General features: G+C 35.2%; 1 protein-coding gene across 2 annotated transcripts in view; it reads right to left on the bottom strand.

The window, feature by feature from the left end:
* The window catches only part of LOC110455002 (dmX-like protein 2), an 88,092-nt gene that overhangs the window by 51,542 nt on the left and 22,947 nt on the right, over positions 1-13,603 (bottom strand). The window contains exons 6-14 of one of the 2 annotated variants that reach the window (XM_021504866.1): positions 12,240-12,447; positions 11,291-11,357; positions 10,387-10,426; positions 9,976-10,111; positions 9,277-9,462; positions 6,995-7,018; positions 3,694-3,771; positions 1,578-1,762; positions 668-913 (exon numbers count right to left, since the gene is read on the bottom strand). In XM_021504866.1, the coding sequence (XP_021360541.1) occupies positions 668-913; positions 1,578-1,762; positions 3,694-3,771; positions 6,995-7,018; positions 9,277-9,462; positions 9,976-10,111; positions 10,387-10,426; positions 11,291-11,357; positions 12,240-12,447 (1,170 nt within the window). The remainder of the gene's footprint in view (positions 1-667; positions 914-1,577; positions 1,763-3,693; positions 3,772-6,994; positions 7,019-9,276; positions 9,463-9,975; positions 10,112-10,386; positions 10,427-11,290; positions 11,358-12,239; positions 12,448-13,603) is intronic. The other variant, XM_021504868.1, reaches the window with a different exon arrangement.

Genomic DNA, 13,603 nt, shown 5'->3' with positions numbered 1-13,603 from the left:
CCTCATATTCTCATCCCCTTTTCACTACCAATACACCATCCCATCACCTCACATTCTCATTCCCTTTCCACTACCAATACACTATCCCATCATCTCATATTCTCATTCCCTTTCCACTACCAAATCACCATCCCATCATCTCATATCCTCATACCCTTTCCACTACCAAATCACCATCCCATCACCTCATATTTTCATCCCCTTTCCACTACCAATACACCATCCTATCATCTCATATCCTCATACCCTTTCCACTACCAAATCACCATCCCATCATCTCATATCCTCATACCCTTTCCACTACCAAATCACTATCCCAACACCTCATATTCTCATCCCCTTTCCACTACCAACACACCATCCCATCATCTCATATTCTCCTACCAATATACCATCCCATCATCTCATATTCTCATCCCCTTTCCACTACCAAATCACCATCCCATCACCTTACATTCTCATCCCCTTTCCACTACCAAATCACCATCACATCACCTCATATTCTCATTCCCTTTCCACTACCAATACACCATCCCAACACCTCATATTCTCATTCCCTTTCTCTTATCCTTTCACCTCTCCCCACATTATCACCTGCTTTTTCTTTTTGGTTGTCTACCCTAATGTTCTCCTCTACTTCCTCCTTCCCAGAAACTGTAATACCCACCTTCTGATTCGTGCTCCTCTCCATTGTGTGTTGTATGTGATTGGTGTTCAGGGAAGCCATCGCTGTCGGACCCGATGTCGTGTTCGTGATGATGGTGGTGGTGATGGGTAAGACTAGACTTGTGCAGATCCTGAAGGATCACCTCGGCCTCCATGGTAAACTGTAGCTCCTTGTTATTGAGCCAGTGAAGCTGAAAGTTGTGTTTGGTTTCACCCTTTGTACCCACTACTGGCAGGAGGGGGATGTCTGCAAATCAAACAAGATCAAGCCAGGCCCTTTAAACCCTTTCATCACTGTAGACCATAATGGACTCATCCATATCAATGCATGGTAGAGTCTACTAAAGTTACATAGGGGTGAAAGGGTTAAGAACAAAGTCAAGGTTATTTATTCATTCATATTGAAACAGAGAAAAAGGTCAATTAAACCATTATTTTAAACTTACACCAAGGTAAAATCATTTCCAAATAAATATGGTAATACAATAGTTTATGGTCTATTTTAGTTTTAGGATGATAAACTGATATGAACCGATGCAACAAACAAAGTGATTTGACAAAATCAAGATAACAGCCATTTATATATGTACCCCTCTCTCAACCACAAATGAGATGAAGTCGTAGGTTTTCTTTAATATCTTTATTCCATAGACGAGAGCCTGCAACACAAACCTCAATCAAAACAATTCTATCTCCTGTGATTTCCTCTTACCTAAAGATTAGGTTCAACGCAAGAAAAGAGTTTATCACTTTTCATGAAGACAGACATTGGAACTATTTGATAGGTCCAACACCAGTGTCACCAAGGTCAAGAAGACCTAATCTATTTACTGGTTGTTAGAACCTGGGTCAAAGGTCAATATTTAGTCAAAATATATTGTTGCTAAGATACCAATATAAATGCTGCATACCTGTTTCGGGATTGATGCTGGCGGCTAAATGGAAGTGTAGTGGTGGTGCAACGCCATTGTTGTGGAGAGCAAACTTGTGGAAATCGTGTATACTGGCAGCGCTGTTAATACTCGACAGGTTGGCCATACTCATCAGTGTATCTGGTCCTAACTTGTGATGTTTTCTCCGCTTGTGAATGGCATGTCTGTAATACACAGAACTCAGAGTCAGAATGCATCTTTACTGAACAGAACACGGTCCCTCTCTAAACATTGGAGAAACTGTACTAAACATAGTTACATCTCCACAAAGCTGAGTTGGCTGTTGAGGAAAGTTTTCAATCGCACAAATCATGTGTTAGTCCAGAAATTCTACTCTCTGATCAGATTAGTAAATGAGACATATATATTAAGTAATAAAAATTGAGGCTGAAACTTTCTACTATTATGTTACTTTTTGTATAGATTCCTTTGTCACTAAGCAATAATTATTATAGGTACAATACTAAACAAGAAACAAATCAGATTTAGAAAGATTTAAGATCAATTGAAAGAGACCCGAAATATTGATGTTCTATATCATGTTGTACCGGGGAGGTATTTTCATTACAGATTGAATTTTTGTTGTGAACTGTTCCTGAAATCTTTCTCAATCCAAACATACATATTTGTAAAAGTGTACAAGAGACAAATCATATAACGAGAAATAAATAGAACTTCTTGCAGTTATCTGTAATACAAAGCAAGTGATAGCTTTATAGAAAGAAAGACAAGAAAATGCAAATAAGCACTTAACATGCAACTGAAGGGCAACATGCCAAATAAAATTGTCAGAAACTGATGGAATCTTGTTACAAAACCTTTTCTTACTGGTTGTATATACATAGCTTGGTTCAGAAATATTTTTTTCTGAATTCATTTCCTTCAAAATTGTCATTAAAATAACAAAATCCCACTGATTTTTGACAATGACCCAAGCGAGATTGACAAAAAATATATTTATAATGTTTTTTTACAATTATTTCAATGTAACATAAAACAGATCTTAAAAAGCTTTTATCAAAAAATCTTTGAGGTCATAAAAATCAATACTTTCATATCAAGCTTAAGAACTCCCATATTTGACACTGGGAACTTCCCAAAATAAAGTAACAGTAGATAAACTAAGCAATTAAATGACCTTATAAGTTCTTTTTCTATCAAATTTAATGTTCATTACACAGATCTGTGTGGAGGGGAATGGGGATAACGTTGGAAGAAGACCGAGGAGGCAGAAAGGTAACCAAAATAAATATTTATAAATTACTAGGTATATTTAATAAGTATTTTGTAAATAAAAATTACAAGCTTAAGTAATTTTAAACCAGCATATAAAGTAAGGCACAGTTCCACAACACAACTGCTATTTTTTCTCTTATTGAGCCAGAGATTGATAAAATACGAAACAGGTCAGCATAAATTAAAACTAATTTATTCTGAATATACTGGCTGATAAAGATTTCTTTTTAACAGTGTTTTATGATCAACACATGATGACGTTTGCATATTTTACACAGTTATCACCAATCCAAAGCAAGCTTCCACGAACCCATTGAATTTATCTACAATACCACAGCTGGGTAAAATGATCTTCCACCATCATTTACCAAACATAATCTACATTTTGTAAAATGGGAAAATTACAATATGTTGTCCATTTATTATCCACACAGGTGACATCATCATATATCAGTATGCTAGGATTTACATGGAGAACTCATCAATGAGCAGAAATTTACAATTTGTTTACCATGTCACCATTTTATTTTTAAATCTTAATTGAAATTTTCCATTTTACATTTCATAAGCATAGCCCTGAGCCTATATCCATGAAACCTATCCCATGCTCCAACAGTTGTATGCCACCGATGTAATGTTCATTGAATATTAAAGCATTAAACATGATAATAATGTGATGAAATTTGATGCAAGATTCTCCATAACCCAAAAATATATCCTCACCACCTCCCCTTTCTCCTCCCCAAACCTCCTCCCAACGCTGCCCCCAGATAAGCCCCACCCCCAACACGGCATGCCATTATTATGCGATCAGTTTGAACTGAAAACTGCGGTGAAAAGTGCTGATATAAGGTATGACCTTTCTTCCTCAGGGCTCGTCTCGTCAAGGTCGTTGTCCGGGGAGTCTGACTGAGAATTTTGGGTTGTGTCTGGATTGCTAACAAGATACAGACAGAACACAACAGTGACACACAGGAAAGAGAGAAAATTGGAGAAAAGAGGGACAGAAGCTTAGAAAAATACACACATTAAGTATACTACACTATCAACGATAGTATTAGTGAAGTACACTACTGATAGTACAGTAGAATGTTTATCATAAAATTCACCATTTAATTACAGTGAAGAATACTATTTAATTGTTAAAATGTAAATTATTAATTAACAGTAAAACACACTAATCAATTAACATTAAGTACACATTTCACATTGCTGAGTACACATTTCCATGTTACAGTACATGAATTTATATACATAAAGTTCACTGTTCAATCACAGTTTATTCAGGTACCTTATACAATTAAAGTTATTAAGCCATATGGCCACTGATACTGGTAAGTTTTTTAATTTGACAAACAGAAACACGATTCACAAACTGCTAGCCATAGACATGTTATCGTGTTTCTGTTTTGTTTTCTAGTGGTTTCATTTCTTCAATCAAATATAGCACAAAAAAATTATCAAGAAATGTACCCGCTACAAACCATATTTAGATGACAAGCCATAAGCCAATGACACACTATGCCAGTCAATCAAGGATACACTTCAACCATGGAAAGGCTAAGCCTCAAAGTCACTCAAGCGTAGAAACGTTTGTTTACTAAACCACGGATAGACTATATAACTTGACTATAGTAAAACTTTGCGAAGCCTGGTCACATCCCATGGGAGGCTTAAATACTTAACCATTGCAAATAACAGGAACTTGAAATCACACAAAGAAAACTTCAGTCACTTTACAATGCTTTTAATCACTAAATTATAATGATGCTAAATTAAATGACCATAGAGAAGTTAAATACTAAACAAAATCCACAGAGAAACGTAATCCCTCAAACATCCATTCAGTTCTGAAGATGCTAAGTCGTTTTATGAGAAGCTTGGCTGATAAACCATAGACAAGCTTTGCTACTCTAGAAATCAACCATAGAGAAACTTTGCCATAAAACCACTCAACCATAAACAAGCTATGTCATTCAACCTTAGAGAGAAACTTTGCTACTCAACCTACCGATCATAGAAAAGCACTGCCACTCAACCTACCGACCATAGCAAAGCATTGCCACTCAACCTACAGACCATAGCAAAGCACTGCCACTCAACCTACCGACCATAGCAAAGCACTGTCACTCAACCAATCAACCATAGCAAAGCACTGCCACTCACCAATCAACCATAGCAAAGCACTGCCACTCACCAATGGAGAATATTTTGCCACTCAACCAATCAACCAATCAACCAAAAAACCATATAGCAGCTTTGTCACTTAGCCAATCAACCAAAGAGAAGCTTTGCTACTTAACCATAGAATCTTTGCCAATAAACCATTCAACCATAAAGATGATCCGCTGCTTAACATTTAACCACAGAGAAGCTTTGCTACTCAGCCAATCAGTCATAAAGAAGATTTACCACCAAACAAATCAGCCACCAAGAAGATTTACCACTTGACCACTGAGCTTTGCCACTAAACCATTGAGCTTTGCCACTCAGCCACTCAACCATTGAGCTTTGCCACTTAACCATTGAGCTTTGCCACTAAACCATTGAGCTTTGCCACTCAGCCACTCAACCATTGAGCTTTGCCACTCAGCCACTCAACCGTAGACAAGCTTTGCCACTCAATCATCTAGAAGCTCAGTCTGTATACATGTGTATATATGGCAAAACAGTTTCCACACAGATTTGACTAAAAGCATCATTTACAAACTGTACAGTAAGTATATGCTAATCCTATAAACCTAACCCTTCCTTCACTGCAGCAAATTATGACTGCTACAAGTTTGTCAATACAAACAGCAGATGGATTTATTCTGATTGACAATCCTGTCTTCTTTAATATTAGGGGAGTAATGATCTAAAGCTGATATCTAATCCTGAAGCAGTATACGTAATCCTATAACATGTAGTCAGGATATGTCTAACTTTAGATCTCACATATCATTATTATACAACTAGATCTAATGACCAAATCTGGTCAAAATCTGTTCATATTTTGGACAGTTATAATTTGAAATTCATTCAGATGCTGACAGACACAATGAGAACAACATCCCTGCTGCTCCTTCATAAACTCTAGAAACCACAGTCAGATGGACAGACTTCATGTACAACACTAAGTACTGTATATCATATGTAAGATCCTGGAGGTAACTAGGGGATGTATGTAGCCACGTAACAATCTATAACACTATAACAGGTCAATGTGCCTGGCAACACACTGCTGACTTACAAACAGCATGGGCTAAATCAGGGGCAAAATTCCAATATTGTAAAAATTTCTACACAGCAGGTTTTCACTGAATATATGTATAGAAATCAAGCTAAAGCTTTTTTTTTTTAACTTTGCGAAGTTTGACAGTTTTTATACACAAGCATCCAGAAAAAATGAATTTCTGTAAAAGGTCCACGCAAATATAAATGTTTCCAATATCGATAATTTTCACAAATCTACTTCTCTTTATCTTACTTCTGATGTTGTGTTCATCAGGTATTAATAAAGTAAATTTCACAAATTTGTTTGGAAATGAAATTTGACCATTTCTATTTAATATGGGTTTTTTTCTTCCTGGAAGCGATACTGACACACCACAGCTTCTCTGGGAGAACACTTACATACTTTGTGATTGATTCATCTCAAAAATAATCTTAACTGGACAACTTTTTCCAACACAAAACTCGTCAGTTGGAGATACACAAAACACGTCAGTTGGAGATACACAAAACACGTCAGTTGGAGATACAATTATTTTTTATCATTTGTTGCGGATACAAACTTTATGATTTTTTTTATAAGAAAATAAAATTATGTGACTGGGTAAATGATCCATTCTGAATTATGTCATGTATCGAATCATGAAACCCTAAATCAGAATGTCACTTTAATGAACATTAAAATTCTCAAGACATTTCTCCTCATTCAACGACTAAATTGAGCAAAACTAAATATGATATGAACGGGCTTTTGTACCATGAAACTACAACAAAAATTTAATACTTATAGGAGCAGTTTTTGTTTCTTTTTTTGGTACTGTTAGGTAAGTACAGTTACACTAATATCACTAATACAGTAATGTACACCTTTATCTACCATATATAATACACTGAACAATGTCAAAACAGTTTGTAATACAAAATAAATAGAACAGGTGACAGCATACCTTTCAAAGAAGTGCGTGTGAAGTCTTGTAGTGAGAAAAAAAAGAACAAATATCAATTTCAAATGAACAGATTCAATGTCAATTTGTATAAGCCCCTAAATTGTTTAAATGGCTATTGCTGAAACTTTATTTCATTGGATGCATTCATGAAGAAAACAATCACCACATAAACACATTCATGTACAAAGAATTCTTATTTCAAAAAAAATTGAATGCGAACGTTATGCAGAGGAAACAAATTGCTGAATAAAAACGTCCATCCCATAACCATACTATATGTAACCGATGATATACATATTGTTTAATGAGAAATGTTAAATTACCATAACCATACTATATGTTACTGATGATATACATATTGTTTAATGAGAAATGTTAAATTACCATAACCAAGGTGAATTAAGGGTTACAAAATACACTTGCCTATTGGTGGCGAATTCCTGTTCTATCATACTGTTATCAACGACCCAGATAAACAGAACACAATATAATTCTCGTTTATATGTGAATTACATACTAAATTTACCATAAATCACTTTCATAAATAAATAAATGCATATATCTTTGTGCAGGAGAATTTTCGTAAATTTACGAATAAACTTAAAAATCTTGCAAAGAAGTCTTTCATCATCATGAAAATAAGAGTTCATAAAACTTCAGCGATTCACAGTGATTACCATACTAGACATATTAAGTACGTAAGCAGCACAGATATTTAAAAGTGCCGTTCTACATTACGACACCAAATAGGAAACCTGATTCCATGAGTGCCATAGTTCCGTTCAATGTACCCTTAATCAAATATTGATAATTATACTTTTTCTAGATATTTTGACAAAACATACATAATTTGGAAAAAAGTGGGAAACAAAATTGAAAGATATATTCATTTTCATCCTTATATCTCTGAAGCTCAGTTTTCATATTGGAGACTCTGCACCTCCAGTGACTGAGTGAGCGATTGACCCGATACTGACATAACAGGGGAGGGGGCTAGATCTACACCCTACCTGTAACCTATCTGATGCAGTGTGTATACGCTCCCTATCGATAGGCGAAACTTCCCGGGTCGAGTGACATGTAAAATATTCAATTTCATCACATCGTTGTACAGGTAAATAATACAAATCTCTCACTCAGTCATAGCTTGACAAAGGGAGCAGTCGGTTTTGGAACCTTGCGACACGTTTAATATGTATATTGTTTGTGTAAAAAGTAAAAATTTGATATCATTAAAAGGGATGATGTTACAGATTTGTTAGGGTTAGGGTTATCTAGGAATGTATACCATGATATTGGGAAACATCCCTGGAAATGAAGGAATGTTCAGGTGTGTTGTACATGTCACATTGCTGACAGTTATTCATTCATTTGGCCATCAGAATTAAAGGGAATTCTTTTCCCCATTCAGATAATAATTATTCTTCGCTTTTATTAAGATCACACTATTATTGGATAATTCGGAATAAGATTGGTTTTTTGAAAATGGTGCAATTTATAAGATACATGCAGGTGATATTGCATTATGTTTCATTATGTTTCTAGTTTCTATTATGTAAAGATTAAATGGTGAGTAGCCCCAAAGAAGAGCCAAAGTATAGATTTATTATACTCAAGAATCTAAATTTTAATAAACCAGTTCTAGAATTATTTCCGCTTTATCTTATATGTTGTGTATAAATAATAGTTAGTGGAAAGCTTGAGTGTTGTTTATTTCAAATATGGAACAAAGCAACACATCACAAGTAATAATTAGTAATAAAAACATGATGGTTATTAAGCAGACTTTTTTTCTACGTGTTTCAAGTTATGTGACATTTAGAATATTAGGAATTATGCCATTATCACAGGACTATGCTGAAATAAAACTACAGTAATGCTAACAGCTACATCACTGCTAACACAAAGACAGCTACAGCAGAGTCAGATTTCAATAGGAAATATAGTTTGACTGTTAGTAAAGAAATATTTTCCATTAGGAATAAGTTATGTCATATTACAATTATGGCAATATTTATTCAAGCAAAGATGTACACCTCCTTTTATACAATGTTGAATCTTTGCCCTACAACTTTACGAGTGTCCAGCCTGAGAGATATCTTAATATTGATTTTCAGGGAAAACTGACAGCTAATTCTAATATCTAATGAGTTTTTATCCCAATACAAAAAAAGAAAGGGTTTTCAACAGCAGTTCTTCTTGTTAATATAATCATCTTAAATTGTCTTAAATAAAAAAATAAAAGAGGATTTTTAAAATATTTGGGATAATGATCTACTTACCTGATAGTCTTAAGACGCTGCATGAACCGTTTTTTATGTCGGTGAGTATGAAACTTTCTATCAGAGGTCGTGGCAGGGTCAAAAGTCTCAAGGTCAACGAGTCCATCATCAGGTAGGATGGTTTCGCACCATAACCGACACACATTGTCTGCACAGGACGTTACAAGCATGTTGGCAACGGAACCCCTGTAAACAAAACACGCAATATGTACAGATATTGTCTGCACAGGACGTTACAAGCATGTATGCAACGGAACCCCTGTAAACAGAACACGCAATATGTTCATGTCAACAACACCTTATCATGGCTTTTTCTTCAAATGAAGTATTTGAACCTTCATGACAGACCACATGTTCTACAGAACAAAATTAAACGGTCTGTAACTGTTAATAGTATCCAAAGCTAACTTGTACTTTGCGTTTTCTACTTGCATGAATTGTGAAAAAAAAATTGAAACAAAAGCAATATGAATTTTTAAACAAAAGGTCTCATGGAAAATAGACAAGACATTTTCTTAATTAATGCACACACACTCCAAAGTGTCAAGATATGCATACACCAGTTTAGTTGTAAATGTGTTTAATTTTCATTTTCTTAACGAATGAACATGTATCTCCCCATATATTGATGCAATTTAATTTTAATAGTTATTTATTTTCCTTATGTTGCCAAGTAATCTTAACAGCACATTACCATACCTTGGCATGTATTTGCTTGTTTTCCTCCAGGAGAAGCCCGTCACAGCGCGGGGATGAGCGATGTAGACAAAGGAATAGTGGTGAACTTCCTTCTTGGGACTAACGATGCTGTCAGCGCGCATCAGAGGCAATTGTACTGTGAAATGTCAATGGTCAAAGGGTCACAACTCTTCTTCAAACTTTAAAAATCAAAGGCACTGTAACTCTTTATCATATAGTTTTCAAAATGACATCATCATTTCACTGATTATCAAATAAATTTATCTTACACAATAAAAAAAATACCCAGACAGTCATAACTTTGTTTGTACGTGAATAGACATTAACAGATGTTTTCTAACTTCATTAAGGGTTCTTTTGTGATGCAGACACATGTACAACTGTTCTGTTCTATGTAGTTACAAATCTTACATTTTCTGTCCTCATGCCAAATTTTCACAAGACGATCAGCCTGAAATATATAAAACAAAAATTAATAATACAAAACAAGATGTTAAATTGTGCGCTTAATCTTTCTTCTATAGAGAAAAATTCAAATAGAATGTGATTATGTTCTTAATCTATTGAAGCTGCAAACGTAATTGATCTGGAGTCAATACAAGTAAATCATTGGGTATGTTTCCATTATCAATGTAAACTCAACACTTGACTGAGTTTCTTTAATCAGAACACTGGTCTCAATATTGTATTAGTCCTTAAGGTCATAGGAGTGTATTGCTAAACGGAAATAGGAAGTACATCCCTACTTGAAAATGATAATATCGTATGCTTATTATTGACAGAACAGTGTGTTCTTTCAATATTAAAGTATTGCAAAGCAATCCAGGCATTAGTCCATGTGTCCATTTTTCGGTACTTCAGGAAACCGGCTACCTCTTTCACTACTGTGAAGTTTTTCAAGAACGATAACTCTTGCATGCAATTACTATCTGTATATGGTTTTATTATAAAATGTCAATTTTTAATCGTTTATAGATGATAAATTTTACACAATTTCAGCATTTATGAAATTGATATACATTAATGCAATACTAATCTATGTTAGTATCATTTTTATTGAAATTATTTTGCAAGTTTCAATTTTTTTTTCAAAATTGAATCCTTTTTACATAAATTTCCATTTAAAATCCTTAAAATTCTGACAACCGATATTATTTTTTGTGGCAGAAAATTTTCTTTATTTCAAAGCAATATAACTACAAAATTTGAATAAGTTCTACTGAGAAAATGGCGACACATTCCTATTACCTTAAGTGTGATACACCAGAACAACAAAGAATTGTGCATAATAGTTTTTGAGTGAAAAAAACTTTACTTTTCCTGCGGAAGCAAACAACAGTCCGTCTGGTGAAAACTTGATGTGATAGATTGGGGTTGCTGGCCTGTTAAAAAAAAAACATTTTTAAACACCTTTGTTTAAGTAGCATATTTTAAAACTATTTAAACTAGAAAATGTCTGTAAGACATAAATGCCCCCACTGCCATAGGAAATTAGTTTCAGTGTTCTATAAAAAGTTACAACCACTTTGATCTTAATACCCTGGAACATGCACACACACAGGGTACTACACTTAAAATTGATAAGTTGATTTTAATATTCATATGTTTTTTCTGTATGTTATTACCATCTCCGTAACATATTGAATGAAGTTGCTAAGTGTTTACATTGAATTGGGACAGGACGGGATGGGACGGGACAGGAAGGGTGTTAACATTGAATCGGGACGCGACAAGACGGGATGCGATAGACATGGGCAACACTATATCCCCCCCCCCCCCCCCCTTTTTTTGCCAGGGGATAACAAATACTGAAACTGTAAAAAGAGGCCCAATGGTCCTGTATTGGTCACCTGTTTGTTGGTCATTGCATCCAACTTTCAAAGAGGATTGAGGTCAAATTAATTTAATATGCTAAATATCATTACTTAACACATTAGGGATCTTTGTCTGGAAATTTCATCTCTGTCCACCTTATAAATATTACCATAATTGGAAGATTTTAATTTATTTCACTTAAGTGACCTTCACAGTTGGTTTTGGTCATCCAATCAGATCACACACTCCATACCATTAAGCTACCAGTCAAATGTCATGACACTACACCTCTTAGTTGTTACCCCTGTGACCTTGAAATCATTGTTTCCCATTAACCCTTTTACCCCTATGTAACTTTAATAAACTCTACCATGCATTTATCTGGATAAGTTCATCAGGGTTCTACAGTGATGAAAGGGTTAAGAGCGTGCGTCTGTATAGCTTCATACCTCTGACTCCAGATACAGTCCCATGTGCTCTCCTCCTGGATCTCTGGATTTACATGGGTGTTGTCAGGGGGGTTTGTCTGACCGGTGGAGCCAAAGTCCTGAGTATCCTCATCTCCCATAGAGAACTGGACAGGGTGACGTCCCGGACTGCTGTCCTGGGTATACAGCCAGATCTGCATGGTGTCCCCTGCTGTCAAAAGCTTCGACCCTACCACAAAAAAAAAGAGGTGAAATCTTAGTTAAATCCCCATGAAAAGTCTGTTCATATTGGTGTAACAGAGGTCATAATTGTTTTCAATGCCTCTGCTAGGAGTCAAACCCGGGACCTCTAGTTTACTAATCTTATGCTCTACCAAATGAGCTAAAGAGAAATTCTCCCTAGACGATTATTTTTTCAAGGCCTCCGCTAGGAGTTGAACCTGGGACCTCTAGTTTACTAATCTTATGCTCTACCGAATGAGCTAAAGAGAAATTCTCCCTAGACGAGTCTGTAGGAAGTGGCTAGTATTTTACCAGGGTGACATTCTCCCCCTATGTAACAGGTCATTATTTTACCAGGGTAAAATAATGACCAGTTACATAGGGGGAGAATGTCCCCCTGGTAAAATAATGTCCTGTTACATAGGGGGAGAATGTCACCCTATGTAACAGGTTATTATTTTACCAGGGTAAAATAATGACCTGGTACATAGGGGGAGTATGTAACCCTGGTAAAATAAGGACCTGTTACGCAGGGGGAGTATGTCAACCTGGTAAAATAATGACCAGTTACATAGGGGGAGAATGTAACCGTGGTAAAATAAGAAACTGTTACATAGGGGGAGAATGTCACCCTATGTAACAGGTCATTATTTTACCAGGGTGACACTGGTCAAAATCATTACAATTTGTTGAAACGTTTGTAACAAATAACATGAATCTATGCATGCATATGTTTCTGTTGTTCATAATACTTACATAAACTATTCTGATAAAGTACAATATTTTGACACTTCTCCTACCTGCACAAAACATCAAGTTTGTAAACTACTTTACATATTATACCTGGGATTTTTTTTATAAGAGCTTTTATAAGCACTCTTCAGACCTTTATCTTTTTAATTTTCTAATAATTTCAAGTTGCTGGAGTCTTATGAATGCATACATTGTTAAGAAGTGTTAAGAATGTAACCAAACTTTTAACTAAGCCCATTTTACCTTCATAAAAGATGTTAATAGACCTGATTTCCTTTAGCAGACTGATTCATATCATAGCCCCAAACTACAGATGATAACCAAAGACATTATACTAACTCACGGTAGAAATTTATGATAATAAGATACTGTATTATACTAACTCACGGTAGAAATTTATGATAATAAGA

Source organism: Mizuhopecten yessoensis, unplaced genomic scaffold, assembly GCF_002113885.1.
Source record: "Mizuhopecten yessoensis strain PY_sf001 unplaced genomic scaffold, ASM211388v2 scaffold8123, whole genome shotgun sequence".
NCBI lineage: Eukaryota > Metazoa > Mollusca > Bivalvia > Pectinida > Pectinidae > Mizuhopecten > Mizuhopecten yessoensis.
Note: the sequence above shows the minus strand (reverse complement) of the source record. Positions and strands in the feature narration are given on the sequence as shown.